This window comes from Acomys minous, assembly GCF_964271855.1.
Source record: "Acomys minous genome assembly, chromosome: 9".
In the NCBI taxonomy this organism is placed as follows: Eukaryota; Metazoa; Chordata; class Mammalia; order Rodentia; family Muridae; genus Acomys; species Acomys minous.
In genome coordinates, this window is record NC_140490.1 from 119,794,138 (window position 1) to 119,820,860 (window position 26,723).

A 26,723-nucleotide genomic window follows, 5' to 3' on the forward strand; every position below is an offset into this window, starting at 1 on the left:
TGCTGCCTGAACAGTTACCCAACACTCTCTATAACACTGGAGCATCATCTTCACCCTTCTGTCCCAATATAACCGACAGACATATTTGTGGAGCAGGAACTATTGAGGACTTGCTTGTGCTGAGTTGAGCAAATCATGGTCATGTCAATTACTACTAGTCTATTTTTAGTCACAAGAATATATATCCTAGGTCTAACAGATAGATATGATTCCATAGATATATAAGGTAAAATAGTTAGATTAGGTCTTCAAAGGCCTCAGAGAACTACAGAATACGGCATTTAAAAATGTTTTTTATTATTCTGAAGATTCTTTGACAACAAGACAGGTTAACTCCTGGCAACACTCAAAGAACCTCCTTATGACGATGGCTTCAAATGTGGCAAATAAGCCACTGGGCAAAATGTCTCTTTGTGTCTCTCTCTCTCTCTCTCTCTCTCTCTCTCTCTCTCTCTCTCTCTCTCTCTCTCTCTCTCTCTCTCTCACACACACACACACACATTTTGTTTAAAAATGGCCAAGCTTGGATGCAGGCAGTCCACTGCCAAAGTCTGTCGTGAGAGGGTAAGCGTGAGAGGATCCTGGCTTCTCTTGCACAGTGGCTTCGTTTTCGCTGTATATTAGTCCTCATGGTATTTGATTTTTGTAGACAAGCTTGTGTGATCCTTCTTCCATTCCTGTTTGCTTTCTTGTACAAAAGAGGTCCTTGCTGAACAGGCGGCTTCCCTTTCATGCTTCTTGGAGCTGTCAGGGGATTCTTCCTTTGGGTATTTTGTTCTAGACAGGCAAAGCAAATGAAGAGAGTACATAGTCTGGAGGATTAATGGAACTTTATCGCAGGCTGTAATGTAAGAGCTTACAGTTTACTGGAGTTCATAAAATTGCTAATTGCCCACAAATACACCGCTTATTATTTGTTGTGGATATCTGTAACCTGACTTCTTTAATATCAAAGACCTAATGTTAAAACTTGAACCATTCTTATTGGACTCACCAACAGTTCCTCATATTCCTTCAGTCGAATGAGCCTTCTCCTATTCATCATTCTCTTCCTGCCCCTTCCTCCTCTTTTAATCATCTTCCCCCTGCTCCTCTTTTTCAATTTTAAAGTAAAGGAACACATGAGCCACGTGATAGCATTTGTCCCTTCTTCTTGCTCTGACAGCTGCTTTGTGCCTAAAGCATATGTGATTCTTAGGGAGCTTGAAGGGCATAAGCTACCGAGGGGCTGTTGTCTTGAGTGTACACAAAAGATGCGAGAAGAATTACTATATGTAGTTATTAAAAATATCCAGATTCCCTACAATTTAACTGTAAAAAGTTCTAACCAATTCAATGAAATATGGTTATGTCAAGTGGTTAGAGTACTAATGAATTTAAAACCACACTGTACATTTCCCCATCTTTCCACATAATGAAATATTTCAAAACAGGAGTTAAACTCAAAAAGGAAATTATTAATTTGTTTTTCTACATAGAATTTACCATTTCTTTTCTCTAAGTCTAGTTTTACATACTGACACACAAATGGGGAAAACTTACCTTTAGCAAGGATAGCTTTTATAAATTGGCTGTTTCCTGCCCAACATTATGTGGTGTGGATTAGCTAGGATTTGATGGTTCAACTAACTAGCAGGGAGATGATTATCTGGCTGCCTCCCGTTTTTATCTCTTTTAACTCTGGAGTTTTCCTGTCTTTCATATTTCTCTCTGTCTTGCATTGCTCCTTTTATCAGTGGAATGCAACACTTAAAAAAATAATTTCCTTACTTAACAGTGTAATTGAGACACTTACATTCAGAATTCTGTGAATTTACTCCCTCAGGGATGTCAAACAACAAAATCAGAAACAGAAATATTTTCCAAATTTTCTGTTTCAAATCATTTTTCCCATTTTTTCCATAAAATATCCTTATACGAAGCATATGTCTCTATATTGTAGCTGCACTTTTTTGACCTAAGTCAAAACATAAAATCACCAAAGTTACCATTTCATTACTGACCAATATTTTTCCACTCATATGTATAAGATGATAGATGTGTTTATACGCTATCGCCCAACTACGGGACACACAGCACACGAGTGTTTGAAAATTAAGGTAGAGCTAAATATTATAGTTTGGTAAGTGATAAGTATTTTAAACTTTTGGATCATGGGAAGTGCTTACTTTTGAGCACAGAATATCAGAAATATATTTGTGGCATTTTCCACCACCAGAAGAGACATCCGGATAGTATGTAAATGAGAGAATCAAATCACAACATTCTTTCTAATTCTGAAAGTTTGAACAGATAGAGTGAAAGAATGCATTAAAATAATGTCCCTTTTTCTGTGTGAGCCTGAAAATGTAAATACACATAATATAGATAGATTCTAAAAGCAAGGCTCAAAGTATTTAACCATGACTAATTTAAAAATAGTATCTTCTTAGTAGTAAATTGGTATCCTTCATGTGTAAATTATTGCAATAACTAAGTAAGGACCAGGCCTCTTTTACAGGTCTCCCTAATGCAGTGCTTCACTTAGTTTTTGCAGGGCTGGGGTCTTGGATGGCTTTGAGTGGGTGCTGAGTATGCATGCATGACTGGGGTTCAACTCCCAGCATCAGAAAACAAAACAAGAAGGACAGCACATAATGGATGGAGGGAATGGAGAGAGAGGCAGGAGGACAGGAGGGAGGGAAAGACAAAAGAGAGAAAGAAGGGAAGGAAGGAAATAGGAAAGGGAAGGGGACAGAAGTTTCTCCCCCAAGATAGTGTCGGTTTCAATCTTTAGCATTGCTAGCAAATGGATTAAAAGTAGAAAACATGGTTTTGTTAAATGCACACAAGTATAATGGAACCACATGAAATAGCCAACTCAAAGAAAGCCCAGAGGATTGATGTTTACATAAGAAAAATTGAAGTTGACAAGATGAAGGCAGTTTTTACAGTGATACTAAAATGATTTGTATGTGCAACAGACGGAATTATGTGACCAAGGGTGGCCTTCTTCCAGATTCTACGTGTGAATAGTTAATACTCAGCCTCTTTGTAATGTGAGTTTCATCTTCCATGATTAATAATATTTCTGCCCTTTGTGTAGAATTTTAGATTTTCCTTTGTTACTGACAGTAACGTACGTAGAATGGTGCAGGTGTTTGCCAAGCCTTTACAGGGAACCTCCTTATCTATATAATGAAAAGGTGAGGAAACGCAGGAGAGCCAGCTTGCGCCTGTTGTTATGAAGCTTCCCAGCGTTGTCATGGAAGTTTTGTACTCACGACCTTATCTGACTAGTTGCCTCCAAAGAGCTCCCTTCAAATACTTTTATCCAATAAATCTGAGGTTTCATTTCCAACAGATTGACAGCCATTAGATGATATATTGGAACCATAGCATTCTTTACTTGCCCACAGATGTATGTCAGGGTTACAGGCAAATAGCCTCACAGTCTTAATCCATCCAGCAGCGACTCAAAATGTCATTTATTTGAATTAAATATGGGTGAGACCCAAGGCATGAACTAACTTGGGGCAAATTCAGTCCAGTTATGAAACTCTCAGTTTCAAATAAATCATCTCCTTTAAATCCAATGTTGGGACAGACATAGGACAGACATATCTATTAAAAGGGGAATGCTAGGAAAACACAAGGAAAAACAGACCCCAAGTATGCTCAAAACAGAGAAAACATTAAGTTTTACATCTATAAAGCAATTTCCTACACTCACGTGCCACCTCCAACATTTTATTTTATCCCTCATTTCTTTCCATATCTTAGGTTAGACTCTCTCAAAAACAGTACTCCCATTCTGTAATCACAGGGTGTGAGTCCTCAGTTCCTGGGTGTCTATAGTGGTACTGCTTGGCTGGTCCTATTAAGGAATTTTCTAGTGAGATAGCATGTAGTCCTTTTTTCCCCTATAATTTATTCTTCTTTCTTTTTTTTTTAAATATTTATTTGTTTAGTACATATACAGTGCTCTGCATGCATGTTCATCTGCAGGCCAGAGGAGGACATCAGATCACATTATAGATGGTTGTGAGCTGCCATGTGGTTGCTGGGAATTGAACTCAGGACCTCTGGAAGAGCAGTCAGCGCTCTTAACTGCTGAGCCATCTCTCCAGCCCAATTTATTCTTCTTTCATACAATGAATCTTGAACTCGGCTTACACAAACTTTATTCCTCACTGCCCCCCTCCCCTCTACTCTTGATCTACTCCTCCTACTCTATTTCCATTAATTAAAGAACCGGCCTTCCAGTGATATCACCAGGACATGGCATGACAGAATACAGTAAGACTAGGCACAAACTCTCACATCCAAGCCCGGATGAGGCAACTAAGTAGGAGGAAAATGGTCCCAAGAACAGGCAAAAGAGTCAAAGAGAACCCCACTTCCATTGTGAGGAGTCCCCCTAAAAATCCCAAGCTAAATAACAATAATATGCAGAGGACCTAGCACAATCTCATGTAGGCTGTATGATTACCACTGCGTATCTATGGGCACCTAACAAGCCCTGCTTAGTTGGTTCCCTGGGCCATGTGCTCTTGGTATCTCTAGCCTCACTGTTTCCTGAAATCCTTCATCTGTCTCTTCCATGGGGTTCCCTGAGCCCTGCAAAATGTCTGGGTGTGGGTCCCTGCATCTACTCCCATCACCTACCAGGGGAAGCCTTGGGTTAGGCACCAAATGATGAGGATAACAGAGTATCATTGGGGATTATTTCACTGCCATTTTTTGTTGTGGTTTGTTATACCATAGGGCTCTCAGCCATTGGCTTTCCAGGCCAGTCTGGTCTATATAGTGTGTTCGAGGAAGTCAAGGCAATGTAGGGAGACCTTTCCAGTTCTCAATACACTACACCTTCCTTCCCCAAACTCTCCCTCCCTGTATGCTGAGCTGAGGTTCAGCTGGGTCAGCTTCCCTTTCTATGGCCTGATTGACAAAGCAATGCCTTTTCCTTTGGTATATATTTGACTTTGTTGTTCTTGTTTTTGTTGTTGGATACAGGAAAAAAATCTAAGCATGCCATTTCTGATACTTTCAGCTTCTTTCAGGTTTACAACCTCTACACTTTTCTGCCGTGTGGCAGTTCATCCATCAGGTGTCTTACATCCACTCCTAAAACTGCAAAGCTGTTTCACTTTCTCTCCTCCATTTTCTTCCTCTGTGAAGTTGATGAGATTTACATGTTGCCTGCACTTAGAATTTGCTTTTTTTCCTTAAATGGATTATCCTTGGTTTAAGTGTATCTTCACATTATTTTAATAATAACAACAAAGTGCCCTAAAGTAGAATCAATATGTACATCGTCAGAACTCTGGGATAACAAAGCAGAGAAACGACATGAAATCCTGGATTGGCGTTGTCCAGGAAAGAGAGTCACTGGGAGCAGTTTTCTAGGATTTTACTGGCTTCTTCTTCTGTGCTGAGCCCCTACAGAGAAGGTGATGGCAGAGATTCAGTGTCCAGTATTGTAGATGATGAATGGAAGAAATGTGGATAGTCACCTATCACTCAACACTACTTTTTATTACCCATAAATTATATTAGTGCTACAGTGTCCTTGGTACTGCAGTGCCCAGCATTCCCGCCCAGGGTGGATGAGATTCCCATTTCATTAAACTTTCATCTCAGCCTACCTCCTGAGTCGTGCAGTCTGCTCAGTCTATTCTCCACGGTCACAGAGAGGCCAAAACAGAGACAGCCATTACTGAAGCCATCTGAAATGCCCAGATTCTGTCCCACGAAGTAGATTCCTGTTTCCCATGGACTCACTTTCCTCCACTTACTGCAGTAAGCTCCAAGAGGAGTGTGAGGCCCATCTACCACATCCCACTTCTGGGTCTATGTCCTTCACATCCTTAGGCCTCTTTGTGCACGTCTGCTGATGCTGGAATGAGCCATTCTGCAGTATGCACACGCTTCCTGGGTTCTGGCAATGTATCCAAGGGTTGCATGAGACTCTCTTCGAGTCTCAGAGACAGGATGTCACCACGTATTCTAACACTGTGCATGAATGACACGGCCCTCCTGTTGATCCTGTTCATTATATGTTATTCCATACACTGATATCTATCTGATGCTTTGAATAAGAAACAGTCTCTGTATTATAGGACATTTGAATCTTGGTTCCTAGTCGGTGATACTGTTTGGGAAGATTTAGGTAGTATACCTTTGCTAAAGGAAGTATGTCACAGAAGGTGAATATTGAGATTAAAACCTTTCTGTCACTTTTGTTTGTTCATCTGCTTCACGGTTTCTGCTAAGGATGTGAGCACTCAGCTTCCTATCTGGCACGCAGTCCTCCCACCATGATGGACTCATCTGCCTCTGAAATAGTAAGGGGACAAACAAACCATTTCTTCTATCAGTTGTTTTAGTCATGCTATTTTGTCACAGAAACAAAAAAATAATTAATAATATCTGTATGCCTCCTAACTTACAGTCAGGCCTTCTGCTTCTTGTGCCTGTACATGGCAGAGACAGCAATTACCAGCAGCAGTTTAGGTCCAAAGAGCACAGCTACAAGGATTTTAGCAGAACCTGAAGTCTTCAGATCTGAAATCAAAGAGTACGGGAACCATTATAAAGGTCATATGGGGTTTATCATCACTGTCTTCTCTTGGCTCATCTGCAGACTCCTAAGCCCATCAAAGCTCTGACGATCTTGAATGTGTTCGCTGTCCCACTTCAAAGCACGAACTCAAAGCAGAAAACAAAGACATTTCTATTTCTTCATCAGCCCTACCTCAGGTTGCCAACTTTTCCACCTAAAGAAAGTGGGTATGAATTTATAGTGAGTGTCACATGGCACTTGGTTTTATGAACAAATATTCCCACAAAGAAGAAAAACATTGGAAATGAATCTCTGAAAGGTGATAAACTTTAGAACTACAATGAATTGGAGAGATTGGCATGCTGTATGCCCAGAGACACACTAGGCCTGATCACTTTTTAGCCTATTAGTAGCTATGTATTGCCTTCCTCTCTTCCTAACAGCTTTGTGAAAATTAGGTAAATCATTCAAATGTACATATAGACTGATAGTTTTTCTTTGGAATGAATTAACTTAGCTGACCACTACCTTCAGCCAACCTAAATGCTGCTTGTCATCAGGTAACACCTGAAGATTTACCATGGTTCTCTGCATGAGGTATAAAACACCTCTTCCATGTTTCCACCAGTGAAATTTAAAAGTGTTTTGACTTATGACAATCTTTGTTCTGTTACTAAAAACATTCTGTAAACTTTTTCCACAGTGAGCTTTTAAGTGACTCAAATCTGTGTTCCTGGGGTACCATCACTAATATTTAGTCTTGTCCTCTTTGAGGAGAGTGGTATTCTGCCAACAGTTAGATGCCTGATTTTCAGGATGATGTGTGCCATGGATTATTATGTCTAGGCTGCAGGGAGAAATGATCTCAAGGGAGGGTCACAGGCTTAGTGGGATCCAGAGATGCTCCTTACTGGTGATATCTACTATAATCCTGGGCCAGTGACCTTGGACAAAGACAGGATCAGTCTCTCAAGTGCCCAGGAACAGCTACAAACAGGAAATATACAAGCAAGAAGACGGCAAATTTAAAAAAGAATGTAAACTCTCTTTCTATAAATAAAAGGCGTCCTGGAAAATTCCAGATTTGTGGAGAATGAAAGGAACCTGGTAAAATGGCAAACTGCCTGGTGACATCTCTTCCTGGAAAACATGCAAGGTGAAGGATGAAAAGTGTGTAGATGAGAGTTTATGAGAATTGATTTCATGGTTTGGTGCCTCAGCCATCATGTATCCCATGTCCACTGCCATTTGAGATATTTCTGTTTTTCATAGAGAGCCAACTTTAATTTAAATTTAATCAAAGATTATAATTTGTTATAAAGACTAGGAACAGGCTTGGAACATATTTCACCTGGTGCAGTGTTTGTCTAACACATTAGAGAGTCTAGGCTCTCTAGTAGACCACAACTAATGACACAAATAATTTTGCACCCCACACCTATAACTCTAACACTTGGGGTGTGAAAACAAGAGGATAATAAATGTTATTTCTCACTTGCCCATGTTCTGGAGGCACTCTCTGGTGGGTAGTTTTAAATGTCAACTTGACACAACCTAAATTGCCTAGGAATTGCAGTCCAGTTAAGAACTTGTTTAAGTCGAGTTGATATATTGGAGATTTGTGGAGGATTTGCCTGATTGTTAATTGAGGTGATAGGACCACTCTGAACAGAGGTTGCATTGCTCCATTAGATACTGGGCCCCACACTGTGTAAGATCAATGAAGAAAGCTTATTGAACATTAGGCAGCAAACCGAAATTAGGGGTTCATTTTTTCTTTCTGCCTTTTGACTGGTTGTGATGTTCCTGCTTGATTTTTCATAGGTAACTTAGAATTATAACCTAAACAAAACCTTTTATCCCTTACGTTACTTTTGTATTTAATATATTTATCACAGCAACAGAAATGAAACTGTAATACTGCCTGAAATGACATCAAACAAGAATAGAAATGGTCTTGATGGGACATTAGGAAGAAGTAGACATGCAACTACACTATTGCCTTCTCCAATCTCCTCAGTATGAAGGTATTCACAGTGGTACCTCGTGCTCCAGCTCTAGAGGATCTGGGATGAGTTTTGTTGTCTTTACACGGTGATCACATGTCTTCCTTGGGTACACCAGTGATTTCACACCTGTGCTGATAACCACAGTGCTCCAGAATGGCCTGCCTTCCTACATCCACTGTAGAGGGTATCTCCTTGGGATTAGGACATGAAAAAATGGTCTGAGGTATACATTCAGATTGAGAATCTGGAATGTAATCAATGGACTGGCTGGAAATGACAATACCAGCACCAAAATTCATTGGCCACAGGACATAGTGTTTTACATTAAACTAGCAGACAGTAGTTACCCACAGAAAGGTAACTCTTTTGTATTGAGCACTGAAATGAATTGCCTCACACCTCAAGGAAGTCAAGAAGACCAAACTAAATCAGGAGAAAAGAAAGTGATGGAAATGCTATCTTTATAGTAGGAATAAAGGCCCAAGCCTTTAAATTCACATCAAGAGAATAGACACTCCACCTTGGGTTGTAGGAAGACAAGTTAACCTTAAGTAATGCTAAGTAAAGAGATGGAATAATTGTTAGCTTAATAAGACACTGCCACTTTCCTTACAAGAATTCTGTTCCTTTCAGAGTTTCTGCTAGCTGAGTTGCACTGTAGTCCAGCAAGATCTCATCACCTTTCTGAGATTTGACTATTAAAAAACATTTTTACTTTTATCTTTCCCTTTCCTTGTTTCAAATACAGGACAGTAGTCAAGTTCACTGTGGTATGGTGGGCTGCACTACTCTTTCTCTAAGGTACGCTCCCCTTTGGTTGTGCACCACATGTATAGAAAGACTGATAAAATGAAAGAGAAATGACAGGTTTCCCACATCAACACCGAGACAGAAATATCACCATAGATCCTAGACTAAAAAGTCAATAAATATTTGAAACATTCTACAGCAGATTCTCCAAAATTCTCAAAAAATACCACATTCCACAATATGTCCAATATCCAATGAGTAATATGACATTCATCAAGATTAAGGAAAATTGTTTCCAATATTTTAATACATTGGAGCAGATTTTTTGAGGTTGAAAGGCTTTAACAAGAAAAGCTATCAGGGATTTCAGGATGAAATTAAACCTAGTTTTGGTGCATACAAAAGCATATAGAAGTCATTTGGAAAAATTGAAAATACAGTTCATATGAGATCATTGTTAGGAATTATAGTTAATATCATTGAATATGATGATAATATTGGTTTTCAATCAAAATATCCTTATTTACTCTATCACCCACTGTGGACTGCACCTGCCCTGTATGAGCACACATTAGAGAGCCATCAGAGGGTACAGGTATGTAACATTAAAGAGCTCTTACCTAAGGGAGACTATGCTTCTAATCATTACTGTTTATATATATATTTAGGTGACCCATTGCACTCACAACAAGGGTTGAGTGCCAAAGATCCTGATTTTTCAAGTAACTGCAGTTGACGGTCTCTCTTTTTATTTCATAAGAAGGAAATAAAACATAGTCAAATAAATGCATCTCCATGTCATTCAGACTCCTAAGACAATAACAAGAGAGGAGAAATACTAGCAAATTTGTCTTATAACCTCTGGATATCTGTGCTCTCAGGGGCATTTGATTTTCTTTTGTTTCATTAGACAAAAGACATGGTCTCAGGGCAAGAACTCAACATCCCTATTCTTTTCCCATTGCTAGATTCCATGACTATAAAACTACTGGCTGATGATGTGGTTGACAAAGGACAAGAGTTCACAGCTCAACTGTGTGTGTGTGTGTGTGTGTGTGTACATATTTTGAGCTTTTTTTTTTTTAACAGAATGAAGGAGCTCCTCTTATAGCATCTCCCAGTCAGTTGAGTACAAAACAACTGGGAAACTACAGGTTCTTTGGAGGCCTGTTGGAATTGCACTCCAATAAGAACACAAATGTTAATGGAAAAACCTAAAATGGAGTGCAGGCAGAGAAAATATTGAAAAGTAAAGACATGAATGTGAGGATGTTACAAATGTTAGGCAAAAAGGAGAAGAGGCAAGGTGCTAAGGTTGGATGATGGCTTCTTTCTTGACACATCAGTGGAAAGACGTGTGAGACTTATGAGAGTTTAGAATTTAGAAATGTGTTGAGAATTCAGAAAAGAAATCTGCCATTAATATTTTACTTTGTTGCTGCCAGGACTACTCTACAATGGGCATAAATGCTACATTTATATAATGAATAGGCCAAATTTACAGACAGCCAAGAAGATAGCAAAACAAGGTAGCAATACCTTGTTCCCTCTGATGTGCTGTGGCCACCACAGTATGTGTTTTATTGACTGCTGGCTGTCCATCATGCTCAACCTGGCATGTGAGTATCATGTCCTCTTCAAGGGCAGACATGTTCACCAAGAGCCAGCTGGTCCGGCTGTAGGTTCCATCCTTGTTTTCTGTGAGTGTAGAAGCCACTTCTGCCTGGGACATATTTCCATTCTTTAACCAGGTCATCCAAAGTCCCGAAGGATAGAAGTTCTTTGCTTGGCAGATGACATGTATCCAATTCCATACTACTGTTGGCTGCTGGCTGATCTCCAGGGTGGGTGGAACTGAAACAGCACAGGCAGAAGCTCACACAGGTGGTACTGAAGTACATCAGACCCTAGGGAGTGCTGAGGACCCACCCATGCTGCAAAGTTATCATGATAAAAAAAGGAATGTTTGTGCCAGAGTAGAGCCACCAGGAAATATAGCTCCTAACTCACAGCACCTCAGTCAGCAGTAAGGTGACAATCTTAGTAAGTGAAATTAATACCCACTTTTCCAGTACACACTGGGGAAGAAATAAATGCCTGAAAATGCTGTGTTGCTCAGAATTATTATAAGTATAATTTCTTCTATTACGATAAATAAAATTTCCCTTATGTGCTGATCACAATTCACAACCCCCCTCATGTGGGTATACACGAACATTTGCTGGGAACTAGAGACAAACCATTCTGACCAGATATGAGCTTGAGCTAAGATTCAGAGACACCTACCTTGCATGGTGTCAGATAAGTTGGCAGTCCCACGGAGAGGTCTTCCTTGCAAGGTGACGTGGGACACCTCACAGACAACCTGAGAACAGACATCCCCAGGGTGCAGCACCACCTGGGCTGTGCTGGAGATACTGTAGAAGGGGCTTTCTCCTTTAGCACTCACAGTAGTTTCGAGGTGGGAGAGCTCCTTTCCATTTTTGAACCACTTCAGTGTGATGTCCCGAGGGAAGAACCCGTCGGACCTGCATGTGAAGCTCACTGTCTGCCCAGGTGCAGCTCTGGCTGCAGGACCCGAGACCACAGGAGGAGATGGTTTAGCTGTAAAGGAGCATGCAGACAAGGATGTGATTGTGCTGGCCAGTACTAACAATGTAACATGATGAAGAACCTTCCTTGATAGTGTCACCATCGTCACATTTACTGTGGTGCTTGGGATGAGTACTAGAGCTTCAGCCACACTAAAGACCGGCTCTTCTTCCATGTCATTCCTGAGTCCCAACCACAAGTATTAACTGTCTATCCCCCTCAATGTTTTTTTCTCCAGGTTTTTTCCTGTCCTTTCTGTATTGTCTCTCATTCTATGTCTGAACAGTTTAGCACAGATGCCCAGAAGAAAATGACAAGGGCAGGTGGAATTCTAGGCCTGGCCAATGAAGACAGTTACAAGTGTATTTAATATTTAATGTCATTTGTTCCTGCTGGCCTTCTCATGAAACCTTGGTGACATAAGATACATGTTTCTGGGTTTTATATCTACTGTAACTCAAATAGAAAATATGTCACAGATGTGCCACAAAGTGGAAACCTTTCCTAATTGCCCCATTTTTCTTTCTTTCTTTCTTTCTTTCTTTCTTTCTTTCTTTCTTTCTTTCTTTCTTTCTTTCTTTCTCTTTCTTTCTCCCTATCTGCTATTATGTCTAATATGTTCCATGTCCTGGATTTAAAGTTGAAATCCCAGTGGTACACATCTCCATATGTGGGCTTCAGTTGGACTTAGTTTGTGGTAAAAACAGACATTACCTTCTATGATAGAGGTAGAAACAATTCACTTTCTAATTGTTAATACTGAGGAACACAGACACAAGACTGTCACTCAGAGAATTCTGTGTTGGAAGAGCAACATGTATGCTGTGTTAGTCTATGAGGCTGGGTGCTGTACTCAACCCTTTTCTCTTCCTCATCTGTTCACATGTCAGGTGTCTTCTATGGGCCTCATGACACTCTTCTCTAAGGGGAAGAAGTGACCTCTCCCCTGTAGCAGATGCCTGGGGAGAAAGTTAACCAAAAGCCATGGCACAGAGCAAATTGCTATTTCATGTCCATCCTTCAACCTACCTGCTCATCAAGGGTATCCTTAGTGAAAGTGATATGGAAAATAAAGCTAATATCACTGGAAAACTATGGGGTGCATCCGACCTGAGTCACTTGCTGACTGGGGTTGCCTATGGATTGCATTACTTAGAACTTCAGCGTCTTTGTTTATGATAGGCATGGATTCAGGAATCCATTCTCCCTGTCTCTCTCCTGTCTTTCTCTGTTGATGGGCTGTGTTAAGACTTGCTATACCATACCAAGTGGGAAAATTGTGACATCCCTATAAACTAATTAACAATTAAACACAGCAGCCCTCCTCCAGAGAGTATGTTTCTTATGGCCAGGATGGTGACTGTAAAACCTGATCCAATGTGATGCTGATTTAGTAGCCACAGATGAGACATTCATGGTCCATGGTCTGAATCTCCAGCTTCTACACAGGGGAAGAGTTCTTACATACAATATATGGTGAAGGTATTGGTAAAATTTGAGTAGCTTCTGATTGATAGTTCATATTAGAATCTGAGAGTGAGGAAAGTCTCAAAACCTTGGAGTGGGTGATGATTGAAAATGCTGCTGAATTCTAGAAATTATGATTCAGTATCTTATTCCTCAGCTTCTAATGGTAGCAAGAAGCTGGGCTGGAATGAGATGCTGGTTTTAGGCTGGATCGCAGCGCTAACTGCCTATGTGGTCATGGACAAACACAGGCATACAGGTGTCACATCTCTAACAGGGCTGGGCTGGGTTAGAAAAATTTAGGCTTCTGTCAGGAAATACAAAGATAGCATCTGGCTGCATCAGCTGGGGACTGGAGACCAGTCACATGGAGTCTACCTCCAAGAGATAAGCCATCCTTGGCCCCAACATTCAGTGCCTGTGAGAGTAAATCCCTAATATCAAATGTTTTCTGACAGTACCAAGTCCAAGGCCTAGCCTGGTGCCAACATCTAAACCAGTGCTGAGAGATTCCACAGGGGATGTGAACATATTCACAATGTTCCAGTGTGCTGTAGATGTAGAGGAAATGGGAAAAGCACACCATGCCCTGTTTCTGTCGCTTTCTGATTTGATGTGGTTTTCCTCTTGGGAGGGAGGTGATATACATCTTGATTAAAGAGCTCCTGCCTGGCAGCTTCCTGCCATCTCTCTTAACATTTGGTGTGGAACCTGGCATAACTAGGCCCTAGGTAATTTGGGCAAAAAGAGAAGACTTTATCAGGTAAAATGTGGAGGCACTAGGCCGGGTCTGACCCCATCACTGGGCAAAGCAGTCAGCAGTCAGGGTCTCTGTGCACCACTAGGCTGGGACAGATGGAGAAAGACAAGCTATGTGGGGCAGGTAGACAAGGATATGGATTTACCCGATTTATCAGAATACATACCTCTATCAAATAGCATGTCACCTCCTCTCCCCAGCGTACTTAGGTCACTGTTGGGAAAACTCACCCTATGACAATGAGAGTAACTTCCACAGTTGGTGCATAACTGTTGCTCAGAGTCTTGGACAATATTGCGATCAGGTGAGGATAACAATCAGTACTCACCAAGCACATACAACTCGGTGCCTCCCCCAGACTGAAGCTCCTTCCCATGCTCTGATAAGTCCGTCTGGAACTTCACACAGTAGTAGGTGCCAGCATCAGCAGGTGTGACATCACTGATGCGGATGGAAAAGTCCCTGATGTTTCTCTTTGTTGAATCTGTAACATTTGTGACTCTGGGGAAATGCTTTCCTGTGTAACTATATATAAGCTGCCGATTTGGCCCTGTACCCCTGAACCACCTTATGGGCCCCGTAGGGAACAGAGTGGTCAAAGTGCAGTTCAGAATGGCTGAGTCTCCAGCAGAGACAGAAACTGATTTCTCAGGCTGAATCACCTTCAGCTCCCGCTCAGCTGCTCCTGTAGGAAAACGTCAGTTAGTGCGGATCCTGAGGAGAGCCCATAGGCTCCCCAGGTGTGATCAAATAGTGTTACTTATTAGAGCCCCATATGCATGTGATCACACTTCCCTCCACCTGGGCCTCTTAACCTAAGAATGTAGCATAAATATAAAAACTGAATCACAGAGAGACTGAGGAATTGGCAAGATTGTGATCGAAGCCCTAATTTTGTTAGAAATTCTCCTGCCTTATCCAGTATCTGTTTGGTTTTCATGTTCTGTGCACATGGCAGTGGAATTTCTGTTATAATAGCGTTGGGTGTGGTTGTGTGATTCTTTTAGACCAATGAGATATGAATATAAGTGCTAGGTATAGTGAGATGTATATTTGCTTCCAAAATTCTCATGATAGGGTTTGCTTTATCACCTGGACTTATAATACCATAAATAACTCCCAATAAGCAGTAACAAATAACATAATTAAGATATAAACAATCCAGCCAAATCAGGTAAGGGTCTCATGTGCTGTCTGAACTCTACCCCTCCCACTCTCAGTTCAGAGCCCAAAGACTCAGGGTTCACACCCAACACACACCTACACTTCCCAGTTCCCCACACCTCCACACACCCACTACTCAGGTGGACACTCCCCTGCACAGGTGCAGGCCATGCCAGAACTTTCACATTCCCCGGTTTTGAAAGCTAATCACCCAGGCTACCGACACAAGCCCCTGCCCACTGCCCATCCTCCCTTTGTAAGCACCTTCCCCTTCTCAGGCGGACATCCCCTGCTCAGGTACAGGGCACACAGGACAGAACAGGTGACAGATCCACCTGCCATGTGAACCTTCCCACTCCTTCCTCTCAGAGCCAAACAACACAAGTTTCTTACACCCCCACTCCAACCTACCCCTCTACCATGCTTTGTCACCTATATTGGTTGATACCTGATACTCAAGTGCAGGAAATACAAGTCAGAACAGAGGACCCCCTGCTGCACCAAAGGCCGTACTAAGTTTCCTATGGGGCCAAAGAAGTTTAACCCCAAACTCTGACTGAGACTCCTTGCTGGACTAGAAGTCAGGCTGCCACAAAAAATACAGACCACAAAGACAAGAAGACCAAAGAGGAAACAGAAACCAAGGAACAAAGCATGTGTCCAGCAAAAACAAACTCAGAAAGACATTTGAGAAATTAAAACTTTGTATAATGAGTTAATGCCAGATCTAGGAATTATGTGGATAGTATTAGGATGCTAAGTAATAAAAATTAAATATGTTGAAAATAACAGGAATGAACTGCAGGATGGAAGCCTGTATAGCAATTTATATTTTGTCATAAATATTTACACAAATTAACTCATTTTGTCAAAGTTCTAAAATTTGTTCTAACTGAAAATGTGTTACTTATATACCAAAGTTGCATACTAAAAAATTTGTAACAAAGCAATATAGAGAGTAAAAAATCTAAATAGCTTACTGCTAAGATAACATAATACAAGAAACTGAAAAATAAAGTTACCCTTAAATTTTGGTGGGCTGATTTAATATAGTATTTAAAAACAGAACGGTATCTCCAAATTTTATTAACCACTTGGACCTGTTATGTGAGACAGGAACAGAGCACAAGTATAGAAGCAGAATGTGTGACTTGCTGTTTTAGTAGGATTGTATACACATGGCACATGTGTGGTGTCCATGCCTCTGCAACATTTCCTAATTAGCATAGATTTTCTAACATAATGAATGACAAACTAAAGTGAAATAATGTTTTTAACACTTATAAAGTAGTTTGATATACTTAATTCTGTAATGGTAAAACCGTAAATATTGGGAGCACTGAAGGTCATAGGCATGTGCCCAGGGCATCCCTTATCTCACACAAAGATCTAAAGCAGTAGCCAGCCGTATTTTGAGGCAACGCACTATGGGAGAGGGAAGGAAGCCATCGAGGGAGTGACTATAACTCCGTATGCATGGAGGTTGGTGATCATGGGTATTGGGAGCATCCAGCTGATTTGGGAGAACAGCTAGAGTCTGCACAACAGCTATGCTTGGGAGGAAACCCCGTTAATCTTCTCTATTCTTTTCTCAGAGCCCAGGCCGCAGTAGCTATGTAGTATCTAAACCACAGAAATGTCTGTGACTTCAGACTGTTTGAATTGTGGAACGTCAGTCCTTCATATCTTCATCTGTGAGTCCTAAGAAATCCCAGGGCAGTAGCACAGGGGGTTGCAGCACCACTGTTCAGCAGAATAACCGTGACAGCAACATGCAAGGCTGTCAAGTGCCCCATGATGCAGGAGAAAAGTGTTTCAGCAGAGAGGAGAATAGAGCATGTCACATAAGAGTCAGGAATGTTACATCTCTTTTGCCAAAGGTTATGGGGCTGTGTGTTAAAGCGAACCAGGACTGAGAACTGGTGGGCACGTCGTGCCTTCCACCACTCTGCATGTAGGCCACATCTTAGAATACTGCAACGCCCATGGTGTGATCAAACAAGACAGTAGGTACACTGAGGTTCTTCTTCTGTTTCTGTCTGAACTGAGTGTGGGCTCCTGCCATTGGCTGTTTTATGGGCAAACGTTTCTGTGTTCTCACTGGGCTTGGCACTTTTCCACAGCAGAACTTAACTCTGTTTCCCATCCTTTTCCTCTGTATAGACACTGTGGTCCCCAACTATCTGGGTTGCTTATGAACTCATAGTTCTCTTTGACTTGACCACGCAATGAGCTGCTGCAGCTGATACTTTCAGCTAAATGTACATAGGGACTATACTACAGTGCCAAGGTTGAAACAAAGTTAGCACTGTGTAAAAGACTGTCTTCAGGGGAAAGCATCTTTACTATAACGGCCCCTTCATCACTGTAGCAGAAATAACAGACCACTAGGTGCATAAATCTCGATGTGCAACACAGACATCGAGAAGATGACATCAGGATGCCTCTTAAAGAACAACACTATTCTAGCAATAGTTCCTGAAGGATATCATCATATTGATTAAATTCCTGGCAAAGAACATTAAGAAAAGGTTACAAGGAGTCAACGATCCAAGAACCTACATTTGAAGTATAAGTGACATTCTTAATTTCCTGTCCTCAAGAAGGTACAAGGCCAGAGTTGGTGTGCAATGATCCTTGGGTGTTTGAGTTTTGACATCTGGGGAAGATGTGAGGGAGAAAAGCTGTGTTGTTACTACAGAAACAGCAATAATCTTAGAAGGAAAACCTTGAGCCCAACCCCAGCAGCTATGACCCTGACCTTGTCTGTCCAGCTGTATACTTGAATGGCTTTCAGAGGGAAGTGTCTCATGGTGAACAACCCCCAAGCAGGAGCTCCTGACATGACCTAGACATTCAGGTGAAGCTCTGTCTTCCTGCAGATGTCTGGGCCATGAGCCTGGTGTCTGTACTCCCACATCAAGTTTGACCCTTCAGAAAATTCTGTAGGTTCCACATGAGCATGTATCCAGAACCTGACCTCTTTACTTTCTCTCACCTGCCACGGTCCTGGTCAAGCATCCCTCTCTCATTTGCATAGCCCTGTTCTCACTTCACCATGCTCTTGGGATAGACCTAAGTTTTAAGCATTTTTACTAATCATGTGACCTCAGTCAGAAAGCCTGAGTTTAAGCCACAGCCCTAGACTTTGCCATTAGTGTTGTTCAAGCTTCTGATGCTTTTTCTGTGTTTGTGGCAGTGGGACAAGAGCCTTAACCTGAGATATTGGCCCATATGAGGTAGAATCATTGAGTGCTTCCCATAGGGTCTGGCACATAGTGAGTCTTCAGGAACATTGAAAAGTAATTTCTCTGTTAATTTGTGGAGTCATGGAGCCTTCACTGACATTGGGTGAGCTGCATAGTCTCATGGAGCTGGGTACAGTGTGTGTGTGTGTGTGTGTGTGTGTGTGTGTGTGTGTGTGTGTGTGTGTGAACTCTTAATGAAACAAAGAAAGGTCATGGATTTGAGAAAGAGAGAGCAGGGAAACAATATAATTATATAATAAATGCAGAAAGTTTAGAAAATAATAAGCTGTAAGAAGTGCTGTAATCATTAACATGACCCATCTCCTGCTGCTAGTCGCAGGTATACTGAGAGGAGGTAACGAGGGCATTTAGACTTGTGTGAGGTTAGATCGTATAACACCTGAGCCAAAGTGGGGCCTGAGGGCTGATAAACACACACACTAAGCCATGGAGTCAGCGATGGAGTCTTCCTCATTGCCAAAGAAGGAAATGAGGACAAATATCCCTTATAGAATCACAAGCATGGGCCATTCAGAGTGTCACCAATCCTGCTCGACACAAGTAGAAGGAAATAAAACTCACTGGAGAACATCAAGAAGACCAGAGATGTGTGGGGACCTGTTACAGATGGATTCTTCATACTCTACATATCAAAACCACACCACAGTCTAGCATCATGTGACTCCAAGTGATCTAGAATCTTTAAAGAGTTAAAGCCAATTGAGATCATTTGGGTGTGTCTTAACCCAATGTAACCGGCTTTATTTTAGAAAATAAGGAAGGTTCACAGAGACAGGATGAGGTAAGATCATGTGTGAAGACAGAAGGGAAACATGCAATTTACAAAGAAGAAGCATCTTGGACGAAGTTAGCCCAATGAACACCTTGACCCTGGCCTCCAGCCTCCAGAATTTTGAGGAAAAGAATGGTGATTCTTCCACCAGACTGTGGCACCTTGTCATGGCAACCCCAGCAGTAGAACACAAGCCCAGGTAAGATGAAATAATAGTGCAGCCTCTCAAAGGAGCAGCACTAAGTGACAAGACTGAGGCCATATGAAGGAGCAATTGGAAGACAGAGGACAAAATGATGAACCTAACTGACAAGAAATGGTGGCTGAGCATTGCCAGACACACTTCACTCAGGGCCACGTTCCTGGGCATCTACGTCTCAGAAAGTGAAGAGAGAGTGCTAAGCTGGGAGCCAGTTGGCCCCATCAGTTGCATTGGAAGTGATTTTGTGGCACCGATAGGGCTAAGAGATACACTGATTTAAGTGAATTCTGCTGAAAAGAATTGTTTTAGCTTAAATATTAGAAATTACTGTTTTTGAAACATTATCTTATAGGATGCTCCAGCCACATGTTGAAACTTATGGGCATGCAGAGCACTGCTCAGGAGTCTGGCTCTACGACCTGAGACAATGTTCTGCCCTTCTTTCCAGTGACAGTTCAGGTAGCTGACTGGGGTCCTTTATTCTCAATGGCAGGGGAACTTCAGAAGCAAGGAGATGATTCTATTCTTGGGACATTTTCACCTGTAAGTCCCAGCGGTAGCCGAAACAGCAGTAGCAGCAGCAGGACAGGGTGAGGAGTGTGTGACCAGGAGTCCAGGCGAGGCATGGTCAGGATTAAGGAGCCTGCTGCTGGTGTCTGTGAGTTCCCAGGCTCTGATCTGCAGAGAAAAGAGGTACTGTGTCTTGTTCTGCATAAAGAGCACATCAGTGTTATGGGGAAGCTGGAACCACACTGGTTATTTTGAAATAGATACACACTTGCGGGAAGCTGCAAGGAAGTTGTTGTTATTATTATCCATGTTGCAAGGGACTCAGAAATACCTAGTTAAAGCAGTACTTTCTCTCTCATTTGAACCCCATAACTTGAATATCCACTTAAACGTAGACCGAATGACACTTAGGAGCCTTTTTGCTTATACAAACACAGTAAAATATGTTAAAATTAGTAGAAATTTTCATCTTGGCACACATGAAGCAGGCCACCAGAGATATCTGTGAAAGATCATTGAGGTTTATAATATCTCTGAGCCCATTTATGAGGGATTATCTTTAGTTAATTGATTTGGGAATACTCCTCTTAATTTTGGGCAGAATAATGTCCTGAGGAGGGCATCTTGAACTATAAAATAGAGAGCCACACCTAAATGCTAGCACACATGGACTAATTTATTGCTGTTGTTTAAGAATATAATGTGACTCCCTGTTTCCTGACCTTGCTGCCTTGATGTAGATGCAATTGGAAACTGTAATGTGGTGTTGTGAGCCCAATCAAGCCTTAACCTCTTAATTTGTCTTTGCCAGGATATTCAATTATATCATCTGATTACTTCCAGAGAGCAAGTGGGAACAGTTTAATAAGTATATCCTTTGTGGAACATGAAAGCATGGAACACAGGAGGGTATATCATATTGAGAAGAAAACTGAATAGAATGCTTCTTGAGACAGGGAGAACACACAGACACAATGATGCCAGAGTCTGTTCTAGATAGAAATAAGACATTCCAATTCTTAACATGTGCAGCTAGGAGTTAGGGAGAGAGAAAGATAGGTGCCCTCACCAACCTCAGATGTGTGCCTAGGAAAAAGAGGAAGAAGATACACTACGTTTTTTGTTTTTCAAGACAGGATTTCTCTGTGTAGCCTCTACAAAATGTGCAGGGACAAAGATAGAACAGAGATTGAGGGAATGTCCATCCAACACCTGTCTGAATCTGAGACCTACCCCACAGGAGAGAGCCAACCCTTGACACTATTAATAACACTCTGTTATGCTTGCAGAGGGGAGGTTAGCATAGCTTTCCTCTGAGAGGTTCCACCCAGCAGTGGATCAAAACAGGTGCTGAGATTCACAACCAAACATTGGAAGGAGGATAGAGAGTCGTGTGGAAAAATAGAGGGAAGAACAGAAGGCCCTGGATGGGACAAGAGTCCTGCAGGAAGACCAACAGAGCCAACGAACCTGGGCCCAGGGGGGTTTATGGAGACTGAAGCACTAACCAAGGACCATACATGGATCTGAGGTAGGTCCCCTACACATACATAGCCTATGGATAGCTTGGCCACTACTTGGGTCTCTTAGAAAGGAGAGAAGCAGCTATCTCTGACATAGACTCTCTGGTTGGTTTTTGATCACTTCCCCCTGGTGTGGCTGTTTCTCCAGGCCACAGCTGAGAAAATGAGCTCCTCCCAGAGGCAACTTGCTCCTTTGGTGTGGGCTAGTCAGAAAGGGGGTGGAGGGATTGAGGGAGAAGCTTATCTAAGGAGTAGGGGAGGGAAGGTAAAGGGAAGAGTAAGGAATGGTAGGGCCTGAAGGGAGGAGGGAGGGGGCTACAATTGGGATGTGAAGTGAATTTAAACAAACAAATAAACAAATAATACAAGAGAGCTAAAGTTTCTAGACCCAATTTTCTCTCTTATTTAGGTTTAATAAATCTTTGCTGTGTTATTTCAGTGGGTGTGAGAGCAAATCTTGGCTATGAACTGGACACCGGAGAAGAACCTCAATTAAGCAATTTCTTGCATCGTGCGGGCACATGAGCACATCTGTGGAGCACTTTTTCCCTTGTGAACTTGAGAGATTCCAGCCCATTATGAACAATGCTACCCTAGGCAGGTGAATCAGGCCTGAATAAGAAAGGAACTCAAACCAGGCATGGTGGCACATGCATTTAATCTCAGTATTCATGGAGGCAGAGGCAGGAAGATCTCTATAAGCTTGATGCTAGCCTTATCTACAAAGTGAGCTCCGGACAACCAAAACTACAGAGGAAAACTCTGGCTCTAAAAACAAAAACAAAAAGGAAAGAAAAGAACTTAGGCAGGCATGGTGGCACACACCTTTAATTTCAGCCCTCAGAAATAGTCAGATGTATCTCTCTTAGGTTCGGGCCAGTCAGGGCGACCCTGTCAATGGATAATGAAAGTTTTATTTACCTTCAGTTCATTTGAATATTCTTATTTTCATCACTTGTCAACTTAGGCGCTTGGTGTTTGCATTTAGCATCATTCGATGAGTCATGTGAAGAGAGTGTTATTGGAAGTAAGAAGCCAATGAGAACATTTAGATATTGCTTTACATGTACTGGCCAGAAGGCTGTGCATATGTATAAGCCTGCGCAAATTCCTAGAGAAGACTGAGGAGCCTGCAGTGAAATATTTGTAGTTAATTATGATGTTGTTTTTCTCGAAATATTTGAAAATCAACAGAGTTGTAGAAGTGCCAGAATTGGAAATCCTTTAATTGAACCACACTATAAATTGGCCATGGATTTTTGTCTAATTTCATAATATCATTCACTAAACAAGTATGGAATTGATATGTGTTTGGATGGTTGAATTTGGGCCTTTTTTGCTCTTGGTATTTATAATGGGAGGAAAATATATTCATGTGTTAAGAGGATTCCATGCGTGCCCACAAGGAACATGACCCCCTGAAAAATCATAGCTCATAGTAAGTAAACCAAAGACTAAACAACTTACTTTATGTGAAAAGGAATAAGCATATATTATTGTGGGTAGTTAGAATGTTGGTCATTGATTGTTCTGTAGAAATATATTACTAACTAAATAATGACCATATACTATTATTAAATGAAACTCAAAATCTATAGTAGGAACATTTGGGATAGATTTTAGCATTCAGATTAAATGAGATAGAAATTAAAAGGACATTAAGATGTGAATTAAGTGGCAGAGTCCAGAAAAAGAAGAATTTTAGGTGATTTCAACATAATGGGAACATTTTCATTGCTGATTGCTTAGCTCATGAGAACCAGTTCCCAGAGGATTTCTGTTTCCATAGTTTTTAGGTTTACTGATTCTAGAATGTTGTGCTTGACAAAAGTACTATGCTCTCACTATGCTCAAACATAAATGGCCTTAAGTATCACTTTCTCAACCCATGATTATGCAGTAGCACAGAATTTACTCTATTTTAAAGACTCAGACATTTGCATATAGTATCATCACTGTGAATAAAATGATAATATTTTTTGAATAAAGCTACTAGTAGCTCTCTTTACTCCCAGAGAGGCAGACCATATTTATAAAGATTTCATAATATATAGACATTCATTTAAAGGTATGTTTATTATAAGTAGCAACTCCTAAGACTGGGGACATTAACCTAGAGGACACTCACATTAATCCAGAGCCCTGACACATTAACAAACATATGAGGATAAAACTAGTGAAGAAGTATCCTACGTTATTTACATTGCGTCTCCATGTTAGGTAAATCTAGAAGAAAAGCATAACGGCAAAAATAGAAACAGCCACTTAAGCAAGAAATCATTCCTCTTTCTCAGAAAGTATGCAAACACTTGGGTGACTTATTGTGTGGATGTTCTGTGGAGACCTACGCTTACTTGTAAGTCTTATACCAGTAACATCTGTGGTTATTTAAACCACTTTTCAGGCTGATCCCTCCCTCCATTCCTCCCAGTTCTCCTCTCAAGTCGCTCTTCTCCCATGCTCCCTGCTCTTGTCAGAGGATGGGGGGATACGAGTCACTCTCTCCTCCGTAGTTACCCCGACACCTCTTGTAGGTGAGACAAATTTTGGGTCAAAGGTTTTATGCGTAGATTGGTGTGCCCTTACCGCCATTGCAAGTCCCGCCTGGCTACAAGAAAATGATGACTTCAGGCTCCTCAGCCCCCTGCTGCTAGGAGTCTAAGCCAGGCTTAGCCCCATGGACTCCCAGGGCATCGCCCCTGTTTCAGAGATGTTCCACCATTGAATTTTATCTCTGTACTGGTCTCCTCCCTCCCCCTCCCATGTCCACTTTTACTGTCAACATTTCAACGCAGGTGTTCACAATCTGGAATTCTAATCATAGTCTATATCAATATCTTCTACATAACTGAGTTCAAGAAATATTTTTTGCAAAACACTGTGTTGAGAACTCACAGGAAGGGGAGAGTTGATGTGTTGTATCAGTGAAATAGGGATTTTAACTGAGGATAATGTTTCCCTGCAAACCTACATAGAAGGCTGTCTTAGAAAATAATATTGTGCAAATATACGTGTCTGCCCAAATGACTTCAATATATAAGTGATCAAATTTGAGTCATGTGTAGCAAAGGAGTGGTCTTTACCAGGCAACAAAAGGAAATCTAATTTAAGTGGGAAAGCCAAGCATATTAGTTAGGGCTACCCAGAGAAATAGAAACAATGGGTGTATAAGATTTTTTTTTCTTCATCAAGGGAACTTAGTTTGGGAAGAAGCCATAATTGCTGAGCCACCTGTTTCTCTTTGTGCAATTAGTTGAGCTCCCACCAATGGGATGAGATGCAGCCACCACCTGCATCTGCCATGTTCGCCTCTGTGTGCTGCAACCCAGCTCTGGTTCTGGCGCAGCCTTTTTCCAGAGAATAGCCTTGTTGAGATACATTTGCTTTCTCTGTGCTTCTTTGTTCCTTATAGGAATTACTCACTGCTTTTCCTAACACTTATATAAAGAAAAGTTAAATTTTAGTTTTAAAAAGTGACTCACAAGAATTCAGAGGCTAGAGAGTGCAGCTCGTGAGGCCTGACTAAAGATCAAGGAAGAATCCCAAAGCTATCTACTGATGCTTCTCCCTCTTGCTGAGAGAGATCAGGTAGCAGAGCCGTCTTTGTTCAGATGAGGCAAAGTGATTCAGTAATAGGATGAAGCTCACCATTCTAAAGAGTAATTTACTCAGGGTCTACCTATTTAAGCTAATCTTATCTGGACATAGACAATACACTTTATAAAAAAACATCCAGGGTGGTGCCCGAGAGATGGCTCAGTTGTTAAGAGCACTGGCTGCTCTCCCAGAGGACCCAGGTTCAATTCCCAGGACTCTTCCAGGGGATCCAACACACTCACACAGACCTCCAGCAGTCAAAACAATAATGTACATAAATACAAATAAATTATTATGAAAACACCCAGGTTATATTTTAAAATATCTGACCACTGGGACCTATCCAAATTAATCTGTAAAATTAATCATCACAAGCCAGATATGTTGGTACTCACCTATGACCCAGCTCTTAGGAGCTGATGCAGGGAAAATCACCTGAGCCCAGAAGTTCAAGGCTGCTCTGACTCTCATAGAGAGACTTAGGCTTAGAAGGAAGAAGGCAAAGAGAAGGAGATAGAGGGGAAGGGAAACAGGGAGGGGACACAGAAGAGGAAGAGGAAGGGGAGGAAAAAGGTTGAGAGAATAACCATAGCCAAATTTGACAGCTACTACATGTGAGCCTAAACAAAAGAAACTCAAACACCATAATAAAACAATCCCCCCAAAACAAATACCAAGGCAAACAAACAAAACACCTGCCAATTTCATACATAATAGCTTTCTAAGTATGACTAGTATGATGTGGCCCACTTGGTTATTATTAGACATATTTTATACATGTTATTACACATAGATTGCAGATGAATCTCCTTTTAGTCAGCTTAGGATATAGTACTATAGTTTTTTTTCAAGGCAAACTGGGCACTTAAAGCAAAATTGAAGATTGGAATCAGGTGGGCCATCTCCAGATTTTTGCTTCTCATTCTGCTCCTCCAAACCAAACACCTTATCTCATCCCCAGCTCTGTAAAAGAACACCTCCAGCAACCTCACCGCTCTTCTGTCCCCATATCCAATAGATTCAACAGGACTCCTCCTAAATTCCCTCCCAACTCCTTTCTTTATGCCAGCCCCCAACTCCAGCAGGCACTCCTGGAAATCCACAGTCCACTCCTGGCGGAGAAGCAGGTAGACTAACTATAGATCTTCACGTCTCCCTCCATCCCTCCAAGTCCAATCTCCCAGTCTCATGCCCAGGGTTTGGCAAACCTCATGTTGTGTCCTCTTCACATTCTGTGTCTCAATACCTGGCAGCTAACTAAGCAGATCCTGGGAAGAGCTCCTAGTTTTTCTCCCTCTTGTGAAGATCCTTACCCAAGCCTCTTCCCCATTCCTATGTCTCAGGTCCCTGGGCCCAGAAACACATTTTACCTAAACCTTTCAATGCCCACAACCATCAGGATAGCAGAGGATTTTCCTACAGGCAGTACACAACCAAAATACTCTCCTAAGAATCAGAAAGAAGTCAAAATTCAAGGCAAAAACCACCCACCTAACAAAGACAAGATCAGATATAAACACTCAGAGTGTTCCAGTCTGCCCAATCCCAGCTGCCTAGAGCCCAG

The 26,723-nt window shown here is 41.5% G+C and overlaps 1 protein-coding gene and 1 long non-coding RNA gene across 2 annotated transcripts; one reads left to right on the forward strand and one right to left on the reverse strand.

Moving 5' to 3' along the window:
* Positions 1–6,431: 6,431 nt before the first annotated feature.
* Positions 6,432–25,642, reverse strand: LOC311605454 (signal-regulatory protein beta-1-like). Its single transcript, XM_084795978.1, has 6 exons — positions 25,555–25,642; positions 20,071–20,207; positions 14,451–14,807; positions 11,590–11,907; positions 10,843–11,157; positions 6,432–6,546 (listed from the first exon to the last, which is right to left on the reverse strand). The coding sequence occupies exons 2-6, from the start codon at positions 20,153–20,155 to the stop codon at positions 6,434–6,436; spliced, it is 1,188 nt and encodes a 395-aa protein (XP_084652104.1). The 5' UTR covers positions 20,156–20,207; positions 25,555–25,642; the 3' UTR covers positions 6,432–6,433.
* Positions 18,864–22,446, forward strand: LOC311605457. Its single transcript, XR_014781958.1, has 3 exons — positions 18,864–19,526; positions 21,329–21,570; positions 22,002–22,446. It is a non-coding gene; the product is annotated as an uncharacterized lncRNA (long non-coding RNA).
* Positions 25,643–26,723: the final 1,081 nt, after the last annotated feature.

Coding starts and splice junctions, on each gene's coding strand:
- LOC311605454 (XM_084795978.1), bottom strand. CDS start 20,155: ATGCCTCGCCTGGACTCCTGGTCACACACTCCTCACCCTGTCCTGCTG. Junction 14,808..20,070: donor GCTACCGCTGGGACTTACAG/GTGAAAATGTCC, acceptor GTTTTCCTACAG/GAGCAGCTGAGCGGGAGCTG. Junction 11,908..14,450: donor CACCGAGTTGTATGTGCTTG/GTGAGTACTGAT, acceptor GCTCCTTTACAG/CTAAACCATCTCCTCCTGTG.